The 23,206-nt window shown below is 42.6% G+C and overlaps 2 protein-coding genes and 1 long non-coding RNA gene across 5 annotated transcripts; 1 reads left to right on the top strand and 2 right to left on the bottom strand.

Moving 5' to 3' along the window:
- Positions 1 to 173: 173 nt before the first annotated feature.
- LOC133259261 (dihydrodiol dehydrogenase 3) lies at positions 174 to 9,892 on the bottom strand. 3 transcript variants are annotated; one of them, XM_061436512.1, is made up of 9 exons: positions 9,695 to 9,890; positions 8,198 to 8,365; positions 6,834 to 6,950; positions 5,516 to 5,593; positions 4,968 to 5,090; positions 3,854 to 3,963; positions 2,836 to 3,001; positions 2,561 to 2,643; positions 174 to 367 (listed from the first exon to the last, which is right to left on the bottom strand). In XM_061436512.1, the coding sequence occupies exons 1-9, from the start codon at positions 9,776 to 9,778 to the stop codon at positions 325 to 327; spliced, it is 972 nt and encodes a 323-aa protein (XP_061292496.1). In that variant the 5' UTR covers positions 9,779 to 9,890; the 3' UTR covers positions 174 to 324. The 3 variants fall into 3 exon arrangements, 2 of the variants coding, with proteins under 2 accessions (XP_061292496.1, XP_061292497.1); XM_061436513.1 differs by lacking the exon at positions 6,834 to 6,950 and having other exon boundaries at positions 9,695 to 9,891; XR_009740333.1 differs by lacking the exon at positions 2,836 to 3,001 and having other exon boundaries at positions 351 to 367; positions 9,695 to 9,892.
- Positions 9,893 to 16,576: 6,684 nt separating this feature from the next.
- On the top strand, positions 16,577 to 18,160 carry LOC133259255 (RNA-binding protein 42-like). The gene is given in 1 exon segment (XM_061436502.1): positions 16,577 to 18,160. A coding segment is annotated over 1 exon segment (1,428 nt). The 5' UTR covers positions 16,577 to 16,581; the 3' UTR covers positions 18,010 to 18,160.
- Positions 18,161 to 18,218: 58 nt separating this feature from the next.
- On the bottom strand, positions 18,219 to 22,984 carry LOC133259257 (uncharacterized). Its single transcript, XR_009740332.1, has 3 exons — positions 22,876 to 22,984; positions 22,324 to 22,473; positions 18,219 to 21,518 (listed from the first exon to the last, which is right to left on the bottom strand). It is a non-coding gene; the product is annotated as an uncharacterized LOC133259257 (long non-coding RNA).
- Between the last annotated feature and the right edge of the window lie 222 nt (positions 22,985 to 23,206).

The raw sequence follows: 23,206 nt of genomic DNA, 5'->3' as shown, positions 1-23,206 counted from the left end.
TGACTAATATTTCACTGACAAAGGAAAATGCACCAAAGTTAAGTATTACTAAATGGATTAATCACAGGTTAGCTTCATTTTCTAAACTTTCCCTTTTATTTTCTAAATTTTCTGTAGCTTTTACATCTATTATTTTAATTATTGGGGAAGACAAGAATCAATGCTTTCAAGCCTTCACTATTTCATAAAATATTTTTTAATAAAGGAAAGGCAAGTTTTTGAAGTGGAAGACAGTTTTTTTAAGCACCTCTACCAAGTACAGAAATCCTCTTCACAGCCCTAGAAGCAAGATGTTCTGGTAGAATGCACGTGTACAGCTCACAGTCAATATTCTTCAACAAATGGATACTCAGGGTGACCAACACCCCTGAAAGAGAAAGAGGAGTGTTAATTTATTAAATCTGTCATGTTTTCATAGAGAGCTTGGCTCTGTGTTGCAGTCAGGATGGGTTGACACTCTGAATCTACAAACACGTCCCTCCTTCTCCCCCAACAAGCACACATGCAGATGCCTGCTCCACGTGTACACTGGACCTGCAAGTCCAGTCCCAACATCCACATGTAATATTCCCTCCACAGTGACAGGTAATTTGACCCAGGTTACAGTTTATAAAAGGGCCCAAGAATTATGGCTAGGGGCTTCCCTGGTGGCTCAGTGGATAAGAATCTGCCTGCCAATCCAGGAGACATGGGTTTGATCCCTGGTCCAGGAAGATCCCATATGCCATGGAATAACTAAGCCCATGCGTCACCACTACTGAGCCTGTGTTCTAGAGCCTGGGGACCACAGCTCCTGAAGCCTGTGCACCCTGGAGCCTGTGCTCCACAACAAAAGAAGCCACTGCAATGAGAAGCCCATGAAGCGCAACTACAGAGTAGCCTCTACTTGCCTCAGCTAGACAAAAAAGCCCATGCAGCAACAAAGATCCAGCACAGCCAAAAATAAATAACTTTTTAAAAAAATGTTTAATAGTAAGGAAAGTTTTTATAAAATGAACGACCGCTAAAGGTGGAGGTCATTTCAGCCATAGGTAAAACATAGGACCCTAGATGATGAAAAGGAAAACCCTTAAGGAATTGGTTGATCTTTTTCACACAACATTCAGAAAATAACTACTGAAGCCAGGACACAGGGTGCCCCTGGTGAGGAGCTTCTAATATAATGAAGAGATACCACATTCATCTGAGTGATCATAATTAGAGAATAAATTATTGTATAATTTATGAGAATGCTTATTGTTCATAATTAGCATTACCATTGTCTTCTGCTTCTTATATTCTCATTTTTCTTTCTAAATTTGTCCTTTTCAATTCAATTCACTAAAGAGTGTATTCTGAGCAATTCCATATCAAAAGAACCATGCTGTTGACCTAAACCCACAAATATGAGCAAATCTAGGCATTCACAGCTTAATGAAGGAGCACATAGAAATATACTTCAAAGGCTGAGAACAGAAAAGGATCCATCTTTTTTCATTTATCAAGATACAGCTTTACAAACAAGAGAGTTTTGAGATCTTTCATTTAAAACTAAATGTTTGTTTTATCACTAAATTGTATTTTCTTCTCTTTAAACTCCCTTTCAACTTCTTTGTGTTTGATTAGCCTTCTGTCTCTTCAGTCCTGACAACCACATGCAGTAATTAGGCAGTTGAAATTCCATGGTACTGACTAAGTCAAAGTCAAGGAGGTAGAGGCTCCCTATGGGATGGAGCCCTGGTGGACAAATGCTACACTGGGGTGAGTCTGGACTCAAAAAACCAGAGAGACCAGACGATCTTACCTGAGTGTGTCCTGCCAAGGACACAGCCATCACTCACTGGAGGGTCAGTTAAGCTCATGATCTACTTGTGATTCATTTGGTGATATTATAAGGATGAAGAAATGGAAATTGGAACAGGGTAAAAAGGCCAATGAAGAGCTAAATTTGAAAGAAATTAGTAATGGCTTGGTAAAGAAATGCCCACTAGGGAGAAAAGCGACTAGACTCTTGGCTGGGGGGTGGTGGGGGGGTTGAAGCAGGCCCACTGTGACCTCTCAGTACCCATGCACAGTGGCCTTTGTAGGTCCCTCCTCCATAAAAACATAAGCATGGCATTTTACAATTGTATTAGGATAAACATGAACATGCAAAAGGATGGATTCATTATTACATAGTAATCATTAATATAATCATTTCCCCCTGATGTATAAAAAGAATTGAAGATGAAATATTTTCATAAGTCCTTAAAAGAATAGTGGGCTGAAAGCACTGTGCTGTCTGTGTCCACAGGGTGCCTGGGCCCTGAGAGGAGGTGCACCAGACACAGGGATGAGTGGTACAAAGTAGTGAATTCACCTCCATGTCATCTCTAGGCTGGCCTGGGCCCCAGTTACATTTCTGTTGGTCAGAGATGGAGCCTTGGAGGAAACCTCTGGTCTGAGGTCTGCAGGAAGCCCCTGGTTTACTCCTATGCTGGAAATTAGGACCGTCTCCCTCAAACTAAGCTTTGACAAAACTTAGTTCCCTGTTGACCTGCCTGCTACAGAAAACTGTGTGAAATGTCTGCAAGTCACTTACAGTAATAGCTCATTATATCTCATATTGCTGTTGAGGCCATCGATTGCTTTCATATCTTCTGGAGTCAGTTCAAAGTCAAACACCTGGAAGGAAGGAAGAATCGCATTAACCTCTCCCCACAAGGAGCCAGCCTTCCCCTGGAGACCGGAGGACTTTCCAACTGGATGGGGACAAGAAGAGGGGACAGGGAAGCTGTATCTGTCCTCAGTTGGACAAAGAATGACTCTTGTGAAGGATATTCCTAGGAGCCCTCTGCCCACAGTCCCTCTCATCACCTGTATGTTCTCTTTGATCCGCTTCTTGTTGTAACTCTTGGCCAGAACCACAACCCCACGTTGTATCTGGTAGCGAAGGGCAACCAGAGCTGGGGTTTGCCTGTGCTTTTTGGCAATGGCAGAGAGAACTGGGTCCTCCAAGAGAAAGGGGAGGTTTGGGTTCACCCTAGAAGGAAATTCAGAAATGCCGAGGAGCTGAGACTTATTTGTGAGGCAACTTCCCAAACAGACCAAGTAGGTCCACTCTAGACCAGTGCTTCTCAAAGTGTGGTCCATGGACCAACAGCATCAGCATCACTTGGGATCTTGTTAGAAATACAAATTCCATGGCTGAGCTGAAGACCAATTGAATCAGAACCACAACTGTGTCACCTCCCATTCTGTGTTTACAAAGCTATACAGGTGATTCGGATGCATTTTTGAGTTGAAGCCAGTGCTGCCAAACAGGTGGATTTTATTTCTTTTTTACTTTTTTTCTTCTTTAACCACCATGAATAGAAAAAGAGAAAGAAAAGACTAGGATTTTTTTTTTTTTTACTTTTCACTTTTCTAGGATATTGATCAAAATTGAATAGTCTCAAAATGAGAGCTATTCATTTCACCATTAGTCTTCTATGGATCTTTTAGAAAAATGCTTCATATTTGAATTTTTTCTATCATGATAGATCTGGAAGTTGCATATTACTATCCCAATTTTAAACATATGGTAAGTGAGGCTAGAAATGCATATTTTTAGAAATGTGTTCATTAGTTAATAGATAAGTAAATCATGAAATACGCTTGTGTCTTTGGCCTCAAAGAGGGATTATATAGAGATTTTAATACAGACATTTGTTCCTGATGAATCTACATGACTAATACAATGTAGAAAAATTGTCTGGGAGCTGGGAAAATAAAAGAGAAGAATTCTTTCCATCCTTCCCCTTTCTCCCCTCTGCCTATGAGGGTTATCTGAGTACTGTACGATTTAAACTATTTCATCAAAAAACTCCCACTTGTCTTCAATAGGATTCAATACCATTCTTTTAGTCGTTGGGATCCCAGAGCACCATAGGCAACAAGAACAATATCATGTGACTTGCAGAAATCCAACAGTTTGCTCTGATTGAAATAAGGGTGACATTCCACCTGTAGAATGCCAACAAAGAAGAGTGTCAGATTATATTAAAAGGTAATATTAACAGGATAGAGGAAGATTAAAAGTTTAAAAGATGCTAAAGGAAAAACTGCAACCTATATGTAAACTGGAAATATCAATATCAAGAGAAAAATAGAGGAAAGTGTGTTTATATAGTTAATTTTATGATAGACATAGGTGGGAGAACTAATCCAAGACGGAGAAAATCACAAGGTGGGCTCTACATTTGAGTAAATGTTTCAGAGTAAATATTTCATCTAGTGTTAGCATCACCATGATCCTTTACCTTCACCCTCTTACCTGGATGATTTTCATCATCTCCAGTACATTTTCTGTACAGTGCTGCCTGCCTGTTTCTGTACTGTACTCATAAATGCCAAGACACCAAGGCTAAGGATTCAGTCATTCAAACCCCATACAACTCTGAAACCCATCTTATATGACTTTTCTTTGGTGGTGGTGGTTTAGTTACTAGGTCCTGTCCAACTCTTGCAATCCCCATGAACTGTAGCCCGCCAGGCTCCTCTGTCCATGGGATTTCCCAGGCAAGAATACTGGAGTGAGTTGCCTTTTCCTCATCCAGGGGATCTTCCTGACCCAGGGATGGAGCCTGCTTCTCCTTCAGTGCAGACAGAGTCTTTACTGATGATCCACTTGGGAAACTCATATGTTCACTGTCTTTCTTCCTGTACACAGTTCCCTCTGAGCACTTTCACATCAACTTCTGGTCATGCTTTCAGCTCAGGGAAACACCTCCTTTCTTTAGTTCTGCATGTCTAGTCTAACCCATTTCACCTCCATTACCTTTCCTCAGTCCCCACCACAATTTAACAGAAAAGTCTCCCACATTTTCTACCCAGACATTATCAAACACAGATACCATTGTGAGTCCTGTTCTCTAGAATCTTCTGTTCACAGAAGAGGGAGGACAGACAGGCGCCAGGGCAAGAAGGAGGTTCTGAAGAGCAGGAGGGAGAGGAGCCGAGCTGCTCACCTGGTTGCAGACGGGCTTGTACTTGAGCCCCGGCTTGTTCAGGATCTTCTCCAGCTGCTTGTGGTTGAAGTTGGACACCCCGATGGACTTGGTCAGCCCTGCGTCCTTACACTTTTCCAGGGCCTGGGAGGGAGGGGTGGTGAAGTCATGAACAGTAACTTGGAATGAGCAATAGAACAAGAATAAAAGCTGAAAAACAATCTGTAAAAAATGTCTCCTGTCAAGAATTAGCATTGATTATAAGGAAGGAAAAAGGGGAAGAAGGTCATGATACATGAAGAATTACCATCTCCTCTTAAGAAAAACCTCAGGGAAGACGTCATGTGGAAGGAAATAGAAGCCTGTCTTACTGGCCAAAATTCTCCTCCTCCATTCCTTTCTGTGAACATTTCAGCAATGGTTTCCTCCCCCACAACCCTAGCATCACAACCCTTAGATTCATGAACTGCTGAGTGTGATGGTCCACAGCCCATTCTCACAAGTGGAAGAGATGAAGGAGGTTCCCCCTCTCCTGGCTCCTCCCCTGGTTCTCTCCTCCCCAGACTCACCTCCCATGTGCGACAGAGATCCACTGAGTCAAATATTGGTTTTCCATTTTCATCTGTTGGGAAAAGTGTCTCCCCTGGCTGAAATGGAAGCAGTCATTTTAGAGATGTCACAAAGTAATTTCTCCACATTTAGCCAGCCTGCCAGGCACCAGGGATTAAACCATCATGAGGTAGGTTTATAACTTTCTAGATACTAATATTTGCAATGATTGCATATGGAGTTGTAAGCAATGTCTTTAGAGGGAGGCTTATTCTAATCTCTTACACATACTATCTGTTGTAATAAATAAAATTTTTGTAGATCTTAATGGGATGCATATTGGCTTATGTGAATTTTGTTTGTTTCCTGTAATTGTCTCTTTTGAAATGCCTCTTTTGAGCTAGGAATGGCAGTAAGCTACATGGCTTTATTTCCAGAATAAAAATTGCAACCTTGACCTGGGCTAGATAATCAGACTTCCTTTTCCCTCTGAGCATCTGATATCCTAGGGCAGGCATGTGAACTAGAAAGGCTCTCCTTAAGTTGATATGGAATGTGGACGATCCAGACATGCTTTCAAATGTTCATGACCATGAGCTTTGAGCTGTCCCAAGGCCATATTTGCCACCAATGGAAAATGTTCAGTAAAAGTAAAGCAAACCTAGAGGATTGGCTTGATAAAGATTTTTTTTTTTTAAGACATTTCTGAAGAGTACTGCAAATCCTTAGATCTCCATGGTTGGGACCTGCCATCTTCATAGTCCTCCAAGCTATTTTGCATCAGATAGCTTGAGTAGATTTCTATAACTTAAAATCAAGAGTTCTACATGATACAGTTCTTAGTGGTTGAGTGCAGTCTACAAACATCGTGAAAACAGACATCAGTGTAGGCAAAGCTTCCCAAGTCCCTATAAAGGCTGGGAGGTTTAGACCTACACAGAAAGAGCACCAAATCTGCTCAACTTGAAAGAGCAGATAAATTCATGATGTTCAATGTAAGGCAGTGTCATGCTCACCACGGCTGCACCAAACTCTGGATTCATGAAATCCCCAGAGGCTCAGGAGTCATAATCTTGACTGTGTGTTGAACTTGCCTATTTTATTTTCACAAGTTTTTGAGTCAGATTATTTAACTCCTTTCTCTGGGAAGCAGGTAACGTATTCAAAGAAACTCAGTAAAAAGATGGCCACAAATGATTATTTGGGAGGATTCTGCCATAGTGAGGGCTTCCCTACAACCTACTAAGAAAAATCTTGTCAACCATCCATGCAAGTTTATAAGCATTCTGAGGCAAGAAAAAATATATATGTGATTGATTTTAAAAATAGATTGCCAACCTTCAGAGCCACTGGAAAATGAATAATATAAAGATCGACATAGTCCAGTTGAAGATTATTCAGTGACTTTTCCAAGGCTGGTCGGACCAATTCTGGACGAAGGGAAGTGGACCAAAGCTGCAGAGGTTAAACAATAGAAGCTGTGTTAAATTAATTCTTTAGGTAATTTGGTGGGGGGCATGGGGGGCCCTAAATGTGAGGCTGAAGAGATCTTAGTTCCCTAGTTAGGGATGGAACCCAGGTTCATGGCAATAATACATTGAGTCCCAACCACTGGACCCCCAGGGAATTTCAATACTTCAGGTAATTTTTTTTTATGCTTTCATCTAATATTTAGACATTTGGGGGCTTCCCTGGTAGCTGAGACAGTAAAGAATCTGCCTGCAATGCAGGAGACCCAGGTTTGATCCCTGGGTAGGGAAGATCCCTTGGAGAAGGGAATGGCAACCCACTCCAGTATTCTTGCCTGGAGAATTACATGGACAGAGGAAACTGGAAGGCTATAGCCCATGGGGTCACAAAGAGATGGACACAACTGATTGATTATGTCTAACACTTTAGACATTTTTACTGATTAAAACAAATAACCTCAAGAAGGATGTTCATTTTCCTTTTGAGGTCCTTTTTGATCTAACTTACCCATGTAAGCTTTATTATTTGCTTAAATTATCATCAGTTGAATCAGACAGATTCTTACATCAATCACAATGGAGTGAAATGAAGCAAGAGATAAAAAGAATTATTGAAAAATTACCATGTTCATCATCTGATTATGTTTGATAGAATGTGAAACCTGCTCACAAACTTGCTCTAACTGGGTCAAACAATCAGATCTCTCAAAATTAATTAATATCTTGCTGTTTACATAACTGTATATGTTATATACAGAAGACCTTGAACATATTAACATGGGTGGAAGATAAGTAAAGACATTTCGGCTAGATCTTGTGTGATACACAAAGTGCCTGTCCTAATGCTCTCATACTGACAGATCTAAGAACTGATTCAGAATGAGAAGAAATTCTAGAAAGTCTACCAGGTGATAAGGAAAGCTATAATCTGACAACTGTTCAGTCTGATTCATTCGCCCATACTAAATCACATTGCTCTGGTATAGGCGCAGAGAAGCAAGTGACTAATTTAAAATTAAAATTTGAACACACCGATGATGAGAAGGGTATAATCACATTCTTTATTTGATGGGAGAGTATGGTTTGGTGGAGAAGGATATTAGATTTAATATATAAATATGTGTGAAAAAAGTTGTAGCAATAAGCACCATTGACCAAACAACTACTGATCCTATTACCTGTCACCTGCACACAATCACTTACACACATGTGTACACACAAAACACACAGCACCTTTGAAGTGTAGAAAATGTCTTCTCTCTTTACAGTGCCATCGGCAATCTTGCTTCGAATGGCCTGGCCAACCTGCTCTTCATTTTGGTACAAATGAGCACTGTCAATATGGCGGAACCCAGCCTCTATAGCAAATTTGGTGACTTCCAGAGCTTCACTCTTAGGAACCTACATAAGCAACAAAAGTACAAGTTAAATATCCACATGATTAAGATATTGCTAAGGCCCAGGTTGATCTTCCCAAGAACCCACTTTTTTGTGTGCCTTTGGTTAGTTCTGTATGTGTGGTGATGTAGCCATGACAGTTTCCCTAAACATTGTTGTTGCTCAGTCACCAAGTCGTGGCCAACTCTTTGAGACATCAGAGACTACAGCACATCAGACTTCCCTGTCTTTCACTATGTTCTGGAGTTTGCTCATACTCATGTCCATTGGGTCAGTGATGTGGTCCAACCATCTCATCGTCTGTCATCTGCTTCATTCCTAGTAAGTAACTAAATGGACGTGCAGAAACATTTAATACCAGGCAATAAGTGGTTGATTGCTGGCATAAGAGGACCCCAAGACCACTTCAAGTTTCAGAAATTTGCTGGAATAAATCATAAGACTCAGTATAAGTTTGTAGTCATGGATATGATTTATACTGTGAGATGTTTGAAGCAAAATCAATAAAGGTGTAAGTTGCCTGGTAAAAGCATCAAGAAAGCAGGTGAAAGCTACTGAGACCTCTGTTTACCAGTGAAGCCACACAGAATACATTAAATAAAAACTCTATCTATTCAAGGTGTACAAAGCTATATTCTTATAAAAGATCCATTGTTGATGATCACCAAGACTCCTCTTATGACCAAGCACTGAAAATTATACTTTAATAAAAACATATTACAACACCCAAGGAAACATTGCAAAACCTTTCCTGTAAGACTGTAGCTTATCCCCTCAAATGACACTATATTTTCCATTAGAAGAAGTTTCCAAGCAGAAACAGAAGTACAGGCACAGCTGGAGTGTCTTGCTTAGCACCAAACAGGCACCCCACAGTAGAAAAGAAATTGTCTCCCATTAGTTTTCAGTCACCTCATATTTGAGAACTTTTACCTCAAATATTTCTCTGGGTCATGTCTTTTCAGAAGGAGCAAAGAATTTTTGAACTAATTAAATACACAGAGAAACCCCACCATTGCAATCCCCCTCAAAGCAAAGCAGTTGACAGCGTTCTTGACAGCCGAGCCCCACCTCTTCTGCCAATCTGGGAAAGAGGTGGAAACTGGAGGGGAACCCAGAGTAATCTGCAGGTGAGCACAGCCTCAGATCCTGATGCAGAGTGAAGACTGAATGCTCTCTCCCCTTTCACAGGGCATGGTTCTAGCCTGGTTAGTGGAATCTTGAGATCCTCCCAGAGTCACACAGGAGCTCAGTACTTGACAACCCAAGGCCCTTCCTCTCATGTTACATTCACTTACTATTTATATTTCAACCCACAGCCACTAATGTTACCTCTCGAGGTGCAAAGGTTCCAAATCCCAGGACAGGAATGAAGTGGCCATCATTAAGCTTCATTCTCTGGCCTTTGGGATCCATTGTTTGTTGCTCCACTGAGTAATCAGACTGATTTTTTTCTTTTGCCTTCAGAGGTTATAAATAACAGGAAGTTAACGCCCCAGCTGACTGTCCAATGTTAGCAGACACACTGTAGGAGGAGAAGGATTAAATGAGTCTCACAGGGTAAGAGGAGTATTTAGCCACTTGGCTTGTTTGTTTTTTCTTATCAGAATGTCTTAAGTTATATAATGATGAGATGTGCAGAACAATTATTGACCATATGTTACACAGAAACCTCCAAGGCCAGTCATTTCATTTTTCTAATTAAGAAGCCCACTCTTGATCAAACATCATTTGAAACAACTATCTTGTAGTACATACAAACACGCAAGTCACACAATTTGAAAGAATATTTAATAAGCATTTTTCAAAATGTAATCCCTTAATAAAGAATAAAAATATCAAGTGAAAACAAACTGCCTTTTTACATTTCCCACCAGCAAAATTATTTTGCTTTATAGACCTGTACTGGTGGAAGTTTTAGTTGCTAAGTCCTGTCTGATTCTTTTACAACCCCATGGACTGTAGCTGGCAGGCTACTCTGTTCATGGAATTTCCCAGCAAGAATACTGGAGTGGGTTGCCATTTACTATACCACGGGAAATTCCTGACCCAGGGAATCTAACTCACTTCTCTTACAACTCCTGCATTGACAGGCAGATTCTTTAACACTGAGCCACCTGAGAAACCCTTACAGATCTGACAAGGGTAAAATCCTGAAAAGGATACCAAAGCCAGATATTTGGCAAGATGTTTATAGGAGACTAAATATTAATAATTATTGGTTACCATGTGCAGTGTGCAAACAGTCTCTGAGTGTTTATACCATGGACTTTGTTACATAATTTTTTAAAAAACACTCATAATATAGCTGACAAATACTTAGATAATTTACTATCCTGCTCAACATTATTCATAAAAGGAAAATCTATAAACAACTGAAACTGCAACAAAATTGAGAAGAGTAAGGGAAATCATGATGCACTAGTACAAGGGGATGTTGTGAAGGAAAATATAGTTTAACACACAGAGTGATGTCAGCAAAATAGTGAGGTAGGAGAAGTGAAGTCTCCCTTGGAGAAGGAAGTATGGAAACAGAAAGCAGCTGAAAATGTCATAGGCATTCTGGGGAACAGTCAAAGATCTACAGCTACAAAGTGAACATGCAACTAGGAAAGATCCAGAACTGCAGAAGGACATTTACGTGTGTTTTTATTCACATTCACCTCTTCTCTGACTTGTACGGTGGTGTCTTGATCTGTAAACGGCAGCAGCTCAGCACCCAGTTGTCTCCCTCAAAACAAACTGATGACAGAAATCCTTATGTGCAAAGTTCCCACCTACTTGGGGGCTGACTGAAGACTGGTGTCCCTTTCACTTAACTCTGAACTTAAACTGAAGAGCAGCAGGGGTGGTTCCTTACAGCTACAGAGGGATTTCTATATGTGGGGACAGGGACAAGGAGTACGGTGGAGAAACAAGACTAGACCATGTTAAACACTGAGTATAACAGGTGTGGATTTGGGGGATAGTAAAGCATTCAAAAACAGTCATAAATTCCCCATAACCAGAGTCATCCATGGGTCAGCTATGTTGTTGATTCAGAAATGAACTCAGTTGCAGATGACACCACCCTTATGGCAGAAAGCAAAGAAGAACTAAAGATCCTCCTGATGAAAGTGAAAGAGGAGAGTGAAAAAGTTGACTTAAAGCTCAACATTCAGAAAACTAAGATCTTGGCATCCAGTCCCATCATTTCACGGCTAATAGATGGGGAAACAGTGAAAACAGTGGCAGGCTTTATTTTTTGGAGATCCAAAATTACTGCAGATAGTGACTGCAGCCATGAAATTAAAAAACACTTATTCCTTGGAAGGAAAGTTATGACCAACCTAGACAGCATATTAAAAAGCAGAGACATTGCTTTGTCCATCTAGTCAAGGCTATGGTTTTTCCAGTAGTCATGTATGGATGTGAGAGTTGGACTGTAAAGAAAACTGAGCACAGAAGAATTGATGCTTTTGAACTGTGGTATTGGAGAAGACTCTTGAGAGTTTCTTGAACTGCAAAGAGATCAAACCAGTCCATCCTAAAGGAAATCAGTCCTGAATATTCATTGGAAGGACTGATGTTGAAGCGGAAACTCCAATCCTTTGGCCACCTGATGCAAAGAACTGACTCATTGGAAAAGACCCTGATGCTGGGAAAGATTGAAGGTGGGAGGAGGTGACAACAGAAGATGAGATGGTTGGATGGCATCACTGACTCAATGGACATGAGTTTGAGCAAGCTCCAGGAGTTGGTGATGGACAGGCAGGCCTGGCATGCTGCAGTCCATGGGCTCACAAAGAGTTGGACACAACTGAGCAACTGAACTGAACTGAACTGCCATTAGTTTCCTGTTGGGCTGATCCCGGACCAGGCACATGCCATGCCACCTAGTAAAGGACAATCAGGATGTGGTAAAAATCTGAAAACAGTGGGTATGTTGTCCAAGTACCCAGTCATGAACATACAGAGGAAGAGAGAGAAAAGGCGTACAATAAAGAAAGGTGAAACAAGAAAGCTAAAAAAGAGAGACAGAGTGGAAAAAGAAAAAGAGAATGACATGAGCCATGGAACTGTTGTTGTTACTGTTTAGTTGGCTAAGTCAAAGCCCCTCTTTGTGACAGCATGGATGGTAGCCTGACAGGTTTCTCTGGCCATGGGATTCTCCAGGCAAGAATACTGGAGTGGGCTGCCATTTCCTTTTCCAGTGAATCTTCCTGGATCTGAGATCCAACCTGTATCTCCTGCACTGTCAGGCAGATTTTTTACCACTGCCATACCTGGGAAGCCTGATCCATGAGACGAAGAAAAGAAATCAGCACCAACTCTTCCTGAACAATCACAGGAGCCACACTTAGCTCACAGTGAGTGTCACAACTGTGCTGGGAGGAGCTCCAGGTGGGCAAGAGGACGCTGAGCTCAGCTACCCCAGGAGCACATCAGGGTCACATCTCCTAATAACACATGACAACAGCAGGAAGACTTGTCCACACCAGGGCTGTAAAATCCTCTTGTCCCCACAGAGCTGGGTGGGAAGGGAAGAGAAGCCGGCAGATGAGGACTGAACCCCGGGAGGGCCCCAGACAAGAGGGGTGACAGGGGCTCAGAGATCCTCCCTGGAGAGACCCGTGTACACCACACACTGGGCACTGCAGCCCTGGTACGACCCTGGGAGGTCATGACCCCGCAGCTGCTGTGAACCCAGGAGGACCCACAGGAGGCCTGGGAACCTGACTCCTCTCCTGAGACACGCACCCGCTCCTGGTCCTGGAACAGGCTGAGAGGGTGGCCAGATGCTGCCCAGGACTCAGCCAGTTTACTGGGCAGCCCATGTGCCCCGCAGCCCACAAATGCCCCCTCAGCACCTCTGGATCTAGTTCACTCTCCCTGGGACAAGGGCCGCCTATGCTGGGCAGAGTGGGCAGTGAGGGGTACAGATCTGGCTCAGACCAGCAGGATGTCTGGATGGGCCAGGGTGGCCATCGGCTATCAGAGAGGGGCCTGAGGAGCAGTGTTCTGGAAATATCTTTCTCCATTTCCCTCTGAGTAAAGTCCTTTAAAAGCCTATGTGACAAGGACCCTCTGCCCCACTGGCTCTCTGACTTGTCTTCAGCTCCTGTCTCCCCACCTCACTAAACTCCACCCACATCAGCAGACTTGCTGGCCCTTAAATGTTCCATGAATACCCTTCCTTCCTGGAATGAGTGTTTTCTGTTCCAGAGAAATACAGGGAGCCACTGTCTCTATTTTCAAGGCTGTTTGGTACAAATGAAAAGTTGTGTGGGGTGAACGGTAGCTTGTGTCTCTGCCTAACAGAAGTACAGAAATGGGAAAGATTGTGCAGAATTTGGGAGAATGGCATTGAAATACGTATAATATCATATATGAAACGCCAGTCCAGGTTTGATGCACGATACTGGATGCTTGGGGCTGGTGCACTGGGATGACCCAGAGGGATGGTATGGGGAGGGAGGAGGGAGGAGGGTTCAGGATGGGGAACACATGTATACCTGTGGCGGATTCATTTCAATATTTGGCAAAACCAATACAATATTGTAAAGTTTAAAAATAAAATAAAATTTAAAAAAAGATTGTGCAGAATTATCTCAACAGACATTTACCCATTTCTAACAGTTAAATTCTCATGATTTCATTCACAGTCTCATTCTACATGAGACTAATGACTCAAGACATTTCTCATTTCAGTTATTGACATTTGTTGATATAACAATGTCTTTCTAAAGAATGTTCAGTAAAGTTTTGTGGAATGACCACTGAATAAACTCAAAATATGTAAGGATTCATCAAAATGCTGAGCATGAGCAGACAAGAAATTACAAAAATAACTAAGATGTGCTGCTTGCTATACAGGAAGCAAAATATAATACTGGATTTTTTAAATCATATTTTTAGCTTACCAAGATACTTAGGCTATGTTTCAAAAGAAGTATACAACCTATAGATTGAAGTTTATATGTCTTTGTAAATGAACAAACACACATATTTGTCAAGTAAAATCACAATGTAAATGCACCAAAGGAAGTGTTTTTGAGTGGACACAGCTTATCATCATTCCCTATCCTGTCCCTTTTCTATCTAAATATTCTGTCATATATCTGTATTATTTCAATCATCAGGAAAAAGAGTATTCTTACTTTGAAGTCTATGCTGTTTCATAAACAGTTTATTTTTAAAAGGAAAGGCAAGGTTTCAGAAAGTTCAGACACTTTATTTAAACTTCTCTTTCAGGCACAAAAATTTTCTTAACCACCCTAGAAGTATGAAGTTATCGAAGAACCACAGGGAGAGCTGAGAGTCAATATTATTCAGAGAATGGATGCTCAGGGTGACTGACACCACTGGAAGACAAAGAGATATATTCATTTATGAACTCTGGCCTCATTATAACATAGTTTTATAATTAATATAATCATTTTCCCCTGATGTGAAAAGAATTAAACATTAAACATGTTCATTAGTCCCTGAAAGAATAGTGGGCTGCAGGCACTGTGCCCTTTGTGTTTCCTGGCTCCCTGGGCTCTGAGAGGAGGTACACCAGGCACAGGGATTAGGGGCACAAAGTAGTGAATTCATTCACCACAATGTTAACTGTGGGAATTTTACTGATGGGCTCTCCTGGGCCCCAGTCTCATTTCTGTTGATCAAGGATGGAGCCCTGGAGGAAACTTCTGGTTTGAGGTCTGCGGGAAGTACCTGGCTGACTCCTATGCTGGAAGACTCCTATGCTGGACTGTCTTTCTTTTCAGTCCTGAAAAGAGGACTGACTGAAGCTTTTAAGAAGCTTAGTTCCCCTGCTCACCTGTCTACTACCAAAACAAAACAAAACAAAACAAAACTGTGTGTGTGAAACAGTCACTTACATTAGAAATTCATAATATCTTATATTTCTGTTGAGGCCATCGATTGCTTTCATGTCATCTGGACTCAGTTCAAACCCAAACACCTGGAAGGAAGGAACAATCACATTAACCTCTCCTGGAAGGAGCCGGCCTCCTCCAGGGCACTGGAAGACTTTTCAGCTGGATGGAGACAAGAAGAGTCAGGAAGACGTGTCTGTCCTCAGCTTCCAGGAGAACAATCTGGGCCCCTCTGACGAATTCTCACCTCTTCTTTCCACACCTTCTCCTACTCTGTCCACCTCACAAACATTACAGTGCATCAGTCCCTTATCTTTCTGAGTGAATCACTTGTGACAGAAAACAAACTAAAATTTGCTTTTTCCAAACACACTGCTTTAGACACTCCTGACTCGATACTGAACCTGAGCTGACACTAGACTGATTGCCTCTCCCCAACATGCCCTAAGGGTGACAGCATTCAGCTGAAGCAGTGTGGGAAGGAGGCTCCCCATGAAAGCCTGTTCAGGAATCTGATATGAAACTTGCTCATTATCTAATATAATAAATCTAACAAAACCTATATGTCAGTGCCTTAGTGGAGAAGACCCCTGTGTTGGGAAAATGTCCTGGAGAAGAAAATGGCAACCCACTCCAGCATTCTTGCTTGGAGAATCACATGGACAGAGGAGCCGGGTGGGCTACAGTCCATGGGGTTACAAAGAGCTGGACACAACTAAAGCAACTAACACTTTAGTGTAAACAGTTATGAATGAAAAGTCTTTAAAATATTAAAGAACACAAATTATTAAAAATTCACATCACAGTCATGAAAAGAAAAGCTTAATTTTCTAAAGAAATACATTTTCCAGAGTGATCTAGTGATTCAGTGCAACATGAACCAAAGTCTAAAACACAATCTTTTGTGGAAGTCAGTAAAGTGATACTAAATTTTAAATAAAAGAACAGCTAGTCAAGAGCAGTCAAGATATCCTTAAAGACAAATGTACCATTCTAAGGAAGAACACTTACTTTCCATTTTAAAAACACAGAACAGAAAACTGAATACTTAAATAGAAGAGAAGGGCCACAAATGTACTTATGGACACTTATTATATGACAGAGTTGATAATAAAAATCAATGAAATACACAGACACTTAGATTTCTATTTAAATAAAGAAACATATAGGCAATCATTTTTATACCACATTAAAAAAATCAGTTTCAGATATATTTTCGAATGAAATTTCAATGGAAACAGAAAAACAATTTTTCAGGGGACCATGCACCTGACCCTTGACATGGCCTGACCTGTAATTTCCAATGGAGACTGAAGTTTGCCAAAAGAAGTGGTGACTTATTTCTGAGCTGAGATAATGAGCCAGAGAGTATACAGCGGAACCGGCGGAGGCGACAGAGCTAAGGCGGTAGTACCGGAGACAGTGACGGCAGCAGCAATGGCCGGAGCGGGGCCAGCCCCGGGCCTCCCGGGTGCAGGAGGACCCATGGTTCCGGGTCCTGGTGCCGGCATCCCTGGAAAGAGCGGCGAGGAACGCTTGAAGAAGATGGAGGCGGAGATGGCCCTGTTTGAGCAGGAAGTTCTGGGGGCTCCCGTAACAGGAATCCCAACTGCCGTGCCTGCGGTGCCCACAGTCCCCACGGTTGAAGCGATGCAAGTCCCAGCAGCTCCTGTGATCCGCCCAATTATCGCGACCAACACATACCAGCAGGTCCAACAGACTCTGGAGGCCCGAGCAGCCGCTGCAGCCATAGTGGTTCTTCCCATGGTGGGTGGCCCGCCTTTTGTGGGTCCAGTTGGCTTTGGCCCTGGTGATCGGAGTCACCTGGACAGTCCAGAGGCTCGAGAAGCCATGTTCCTGCGGCGAGCAGCAGCTGGGCCCCGCCCTATGGCCTTGCGGCCCCCTCACCAGGCCCTCGTGGGCCCCCCCCTGCCTGGGCCCCCTGGACCACCTATGATGCTACCACCAATGGCTCGGGCCCCCGGACCGCCCTTGGGCTCCATGGCTGCGCTGAGGCCTCCTCTGGAAGAGCCAGCAACACCCCGAGAGCTGGGCCTAGGCCTGGGGTTGGGCCTGAAAGAGAACGAAGAGGCTGTGGTGGCAGCAGCGGCTGGGCTGGAGGAGGCTAGTGCAGCAGTGGCGGTGGGAGCCGGGGGCGCCCCAGCTGGCCCTGCAGTCATTGGGCCCAGCCTGCCACTGGCCCTGGCCATGCCTCTGCCTGAGCCTGAACCCCTGCCCCTCCCACTGGAAGTTGTGTGAGGCCTACTGCCCCCACTGCGCATTCCTGAGCTCCTGTCCCTGCGTCCAAGACCCCGGCCACCTCGGCCTGAACCACCCCCTGGCCTCATGGCTCTTGAGGTGCCGGAACCTCTGAGTGAGGACAAGAAGAAAGGGAAACCAGAGAAACTGAAGCGCTGCATTCGCACAGCAGCTGGGAGCAGCTGGGAGGACCCCAGCCTGCTAGAGTGGGATGCAGATGACTTCCGGATCTTCTGTGGGGACCTGGGCAACGAGGTGAACGATGACATCTTGGCCCGAGCCTTCAGCCGCTTCCCATCCTTCCTTAAGGCTAAGGTTATTCGCGACAAGCGCACAGGCAAGACCAAGGGTTATGGCTTCGTCAGCTTTAAGGACCCCAGTGACTATGTGCACGCCATGCGTGAGATGAACGGGAAGTATGTGGGCTCACGCCCCATCAGGCTGCGCAAGAGCATGTGGAAGGACCGGAACCTGGACGTGGTGCGCAAGAAGCAGAAGGAGAAGAAGAAATTGGGCCTGAGATAGGGTCTGTGGCCAGGCACCCGCTCCCATCCGGCCGGGCGCTGGTTCCTCCCCACAGTTCTTTGGAAAACCCTCAACTGTCTACCCACCCATCCTCCCCAACACCAGTTTCAATAAATTTACGTTCATTTCCAAAAAAAAAAAAAAAAAAAAATTTCCTGTAATTTCCAATGTAGACTGTAATTTCCTGTAATTTCCAATGGAGACTGTAATTTCCAATGGAGACTGAAGTTTGCCAAAAGAAGTGGTGACTTATTTCTGAGCTGAGATAATGACATGGATTTTTTCCCTCTCCCTGGCTTGAAATTACAGCGCTGTCCTGAAATGAAAACCAAGTTAGCTGACCAGATTCTAGCCAAATATATATGAAAAACTACATGGAGAAGCATGCAGGCTCCTCTGACAAGTGCTAAAGCAGAACTGCCTAGCTGTACTGAACTGAACAGCAAATGCATGAGAGCCCAGACAAGAAGACAACAGTTGAGCTGAGTGCAGGTGGAATCTCAAACCATAGAATCAAGAGACACATAACTGATCTCTGTATTAAATCTTAAAACTGGAGAGAGTTTTCTGTACACCTATGCTTAAGGGTACAGTAATGCTCTGTTTCACAGAAAACAAATGAGAGACACCATGCAAAAGTGGACAAAGTCTTGAGAGGAACTTCACAAAGACAGAAACTCAAGAAGTTTAAACATATGAAGATGAAACCTTATTAGTATTCAGGAAAATGCAAAATAAAACCACTATGGTTTGGAGATGAAAGATTGCTGCCCTAATTTTTGTGCCCCCAAATTCACATGTGGATGGTGTTAGAAATGGAGCCTTTGAGAGGTGATTAGGTCATGATGGTGGAGCCTTTGTGATGAGATTTCAACAACATCATAGTCATATAAGAAACTTGGGAGAACTCTCCTTCCCACCTTAACTACATTAAAATACAAGAAGAAGCCTGGAGGAGGGCCCTCACCTGACCAAGAATGCACCCTGACCTCAGACCTCCAGCTTCAGAAATGTGAGAAGCAAATTTTCATTGTTTCTAAGACATCAAATTTGTGGCATTTTGTTAAAACAGTCCAAATGGCATAAAATAATCACATAATGCAATTTCATCCATTGAGAACGAAGATAAGAAGACATCATTTGTACAAGGTGATAGGATAAATTGCAGACCTAGCACTGAAACTAAAATCTCCATTTTCTGTCCAAATTCATTTTCTTGGACTGCAAAATCACTGAAGATCGTGACTGCAGCCATGAAATTAAAAGACCCTTGCTCCTTCTAAGAAAAGCTATGACAAACCTAGGCAGTATATTAAAAAACAGAGGCATTACTTTACTGACAAAGGTCCATATAGTCAAAGCTGTGGTTTTTCCAGCAGCCATGTACGGATGTGAGAGGTGGACCGTAAAGAAAGCTGAGTGCCTAAGAACTGATGCTTTTGAACTGTGGTGTTGGAGAAAACTCTTGAAAGTTCCTTGGACTGTAAGGAAATTAAACCAGTCAATTGTAAAGGAAATCAGTCCTGAATATTCATTGGAAGGACAGATGCTGAAGGTGAAGTTCCAATACTTTGGCCACCTGATGCAAAGAACTGACTCATTGGAAAAGACCCTGATGCTGGGAAAGATTGAAGGCAGGAGGAAAAGGGGAAGACAGAGGATGAAATGGTTGGATGGCATCACCGACTCAGTGGACATGAGTTTAAGCGAGCTCCGGGAGTTGGTGATGGACAGGGAAGCCTGGCGTGCTTCAGTCCATGAAGTCGCAAAGAGTCATACATGACTGAGTGACTGAACTGAACAGAACTGAACCCCTCTACAACCAGGCCACCTCTCCTGTTGCCACAGCAAGAGGAGAAAATCATCAGGAATACACACAAGGCATTAATGCACAGGGAAGAACCAGTAAATCATCTTGACTCAAGGAAAGTCTTGAGAGACAAAGAATGACCCTTTGGAATGAAGGATATTCCTTAGGAGCCCTCTACCCATAGCCCGACTCATCACATGTATGTTCTCTTTGAATCGTTTTTTGTTGTAACTCTTGGCCAGAACCACAACCCCACATTGTATCTGATAGTGAAGGACAACCAAAGCTGGAGTTCACTTGTGCTTTTTGGCAATGGCACAAAGAACCGGGTCCTCCAAGAGAATGGGGTGGTTCACATTCACCCTGGAAAGAAATTCAGAAATCCAGAGGAGCTGAGACTAAGTATTCAGTCTGTGAGTAGTTTTCCCAGACAGATTAAGTAGGTGTCCTCTACACCAGTGCTTCACAAAGTGTGGTCCATGGACCAGCATCATCAGTATCACCTGGGATTTTGTTAGAAATACAAATTTCATGGCTTAGCTGAAGACAAACTGAATCAGCATCTCAACTGTGTCACCTCCCATTCTGTGTTTACAAAACTCTGCAGGTATTTGGATGCATTATTGATCTGAGACCAGGATTGCTAAAGTTGTGGGTTTTTTCTTTAATTCTCAGAGGTTGTTTTTCTTCTATAATCAAGGGCATGAACAGAGAAACAGAAGGGAAAGACCAGGAATTTTTTAAATTTCACTTTCCTGCTGCTGCTGCTGCTGCTGCTGGTAAGTTGCTTCAGTCGTGTCTGACTCTGTGCGACTCCATAGATGGCAGCCCACCAAACTCCCCCATCCCTGGGATTCTTTAGGCAAGAACACTGGAGTGGGTTGTCATTTCCTTCTCCAATGCATGAAAGTGAAAAATGAAAGTGAAGTCGTTCAGTTGTGTCCGACTCTTAGTGACCCCATGGACTGCAGCCTACCAGGCTCCTCTGTCCATGGGATTTTCCAGGCAAGAGTACTGGAGTGGGGTGCCATTGCCTTCTCTGTTCACTTTCCTAAGGCATTAATAAAAAGTAAGTAGTCTCAAAATCAGAGACATTTATTTCTTCATTATTTTTCTTTAGATATTTATAGAAGTGGTTCAAGTTTGTTTTTTTCTATCATAATAGACCTCACAATTGCATATTATTATCCCAATTTTACACATAAGGTAACTGAGGCTTGGAATTTCTATCTTTAGAAATGTTTTATTAGTTAATAACTACATAAATCATGACATAAGCTTCTGTCTCTGGTTCCAACTAGGGGATTATATATAGATTTTATTGCAGACATTTAATGATGAGTTTACAAGCTGTTCAGTTCAGTTCAGTTGCTCAATCACGTCCAACTCTTTGTGACCCCATGAATCGCAGCTACTACAATGTACAAAAAAATGGCTGGGCGATGGGAAATTAAAAGAAAAGAAAATATTCCATCCATCCCCTATCTCCCCTTTGCTTATAAGAGCTATCTGAGTACTGTATTTTAAAATATCTCATCAAAAATTGAATTTTAGGGAAACTCCCACTTGTCTTCAATAGGATTCAATATCATTCTTTTACTCCTTGTGATCCCAGCACACCATGGGCTAAAAGAACAATATCATGTGACTTGCAGAAATCCAACAATTTGCTATGATTGAGATAAGGATGACATTCCACCTGTAAAATGTCAACAGAGAAGAGTGTCAGATTATTTGAAAAGGTAGTATTAACATGACAGAGGCAGATTAAAAGTTTTAAGTGCCTAAAGGAAAGATTGCTACTTTAAATGTAAAATGGAAATATAAACATCTAGAGAGAAGTAGAGAAAAGTGTGTTTATACAGTTGATTTTATGACAGACCATGGATGGGAGAACCAGTCCAGGTTGAGTAATAAAAAGGTGTACTCTATATTTGAGTAGATATTCTTGGGTAAATGTTTTATCTTCTGTTAACATCACCTCTAGCCTTTAACTTCACCCTCTAACCTGGATGACTTTAATCATCTCCAGCACATTTTCTGTTCTGTGCTCTCTGTTGAGACTCATAAAGGCTAAGACACCAAGACTAAGGATTCAGTCATCAGAACCCCACAAAAACACTTAACACTCATCTCAGCTGATTGGTTACTTTATTAATTTACTTCCCATTCAATGTTTTCAAGGCTTCCTTCCTTTACACAGTTCGTTCCAGGGCACTCTCCCATCCATTCTTGTCATCCTTTAATCTCAGGGAAACACCTCCTACCTCTAGCTCTAGATTCTATCCAAAATTCAGAAGGATGCCCTCCCCACCTTTTCCATCCAGATTACATAGAGATACTACTTTGGATTCTATTCACACCACCCAGACAGAGACTCTGCTCTCTAGAGTCCTCTGTCCCACAAAGGTCAGATGAACAGGAGAGAAGGACAGACAGACATCTGGCTCCAGTGTAAGAAGGAGGTTCTGAAGAGCAGGAGGGAGAGGAGTCAAGCTGCTCACCTGGTTGCAGACGGGCTTGTACTTGAGCCCCAGCTTGTTCATAATCTTCTCCAGCTGCTTGTGGTTGAAGTTGGACACCCCAATGGACTTGGTCAGCCCTGTGTCCTTACATTTCTCCAGGGCCTGGGAGGGAGGGGTGGTGAGCGGTCACTTGGAATGGGCAAGAACAAGAATAAATGTTGAAAAAATCAACAAACATGGTCACCATCAAGAATTAGCATTGAGTATCAAGAGGAAAAAGGGAAGAAAGTCATCACATCAGTTGAACAATTACTATTTCTGCCTTAAAAAAAAAAAAAAAAAAAAAAACCAAAGAAGGCATATCACATGGAAGGAAAGAAATGCCTTGTCTTCATTGTCCAAAATTCTCCATTTCATTCCTCTATGTGAACATTTCAGCAATGGTTTCCTCCCCTCAACCCGAGCATCCCAGCCCTTAGGTTCATGAACTGCTGAGTCTGATGGGCCACAGCCCATTCTCACAGGTGGAAGAAATGAAGGAGGTTTTCCCTCTCCTGGCTCCTCCACTGGTTCTCTCCTCCCTGGACTCACCTCCCACGTGTGACAGAGATCCAACGAATGAAATATCAATTTTCACTTTCCATCTTTTGGAAATAATTCCTCCCCTGGATGGAACAGAAGCAGGCATATTAGATATGTGACAAAATAATTTCTCTTTAGCCAGGCTGCAAGGCACCAGGAATTAAATCTCCATGAGGTAGGTTTACAAATTTCTACATACTAATATTTGCAATGTGATTTGTGCATGGAGTTGTAAGCAATGTCTACAGGAAGGAGGCTTATTCTATTCTCTTATACTTATTATATGTTACAAAAAATACAATTTTTCTATGTTCTTAAAGGGACTTCCAGTGACTTCTGT

The sequence above is a fragment of the Bos javanicus genome, chromosome 13 (genome assembly GCF_032452875.1).
Source record: "Bos javanicus breed banteng chromosome 13, ARS-OSU_banteng_1.0, whole genome shotgun sequence".
NCBI lineage: Eukaryota > Metazoa > Chordata > Mammalia > Artiodactyla > Bovidae > Bos > Bos javanicus.
Note: the sequence above shows the minus strand (reverse complement) of the source record. Positions and strands in the feature narration are given on the sequence as shown.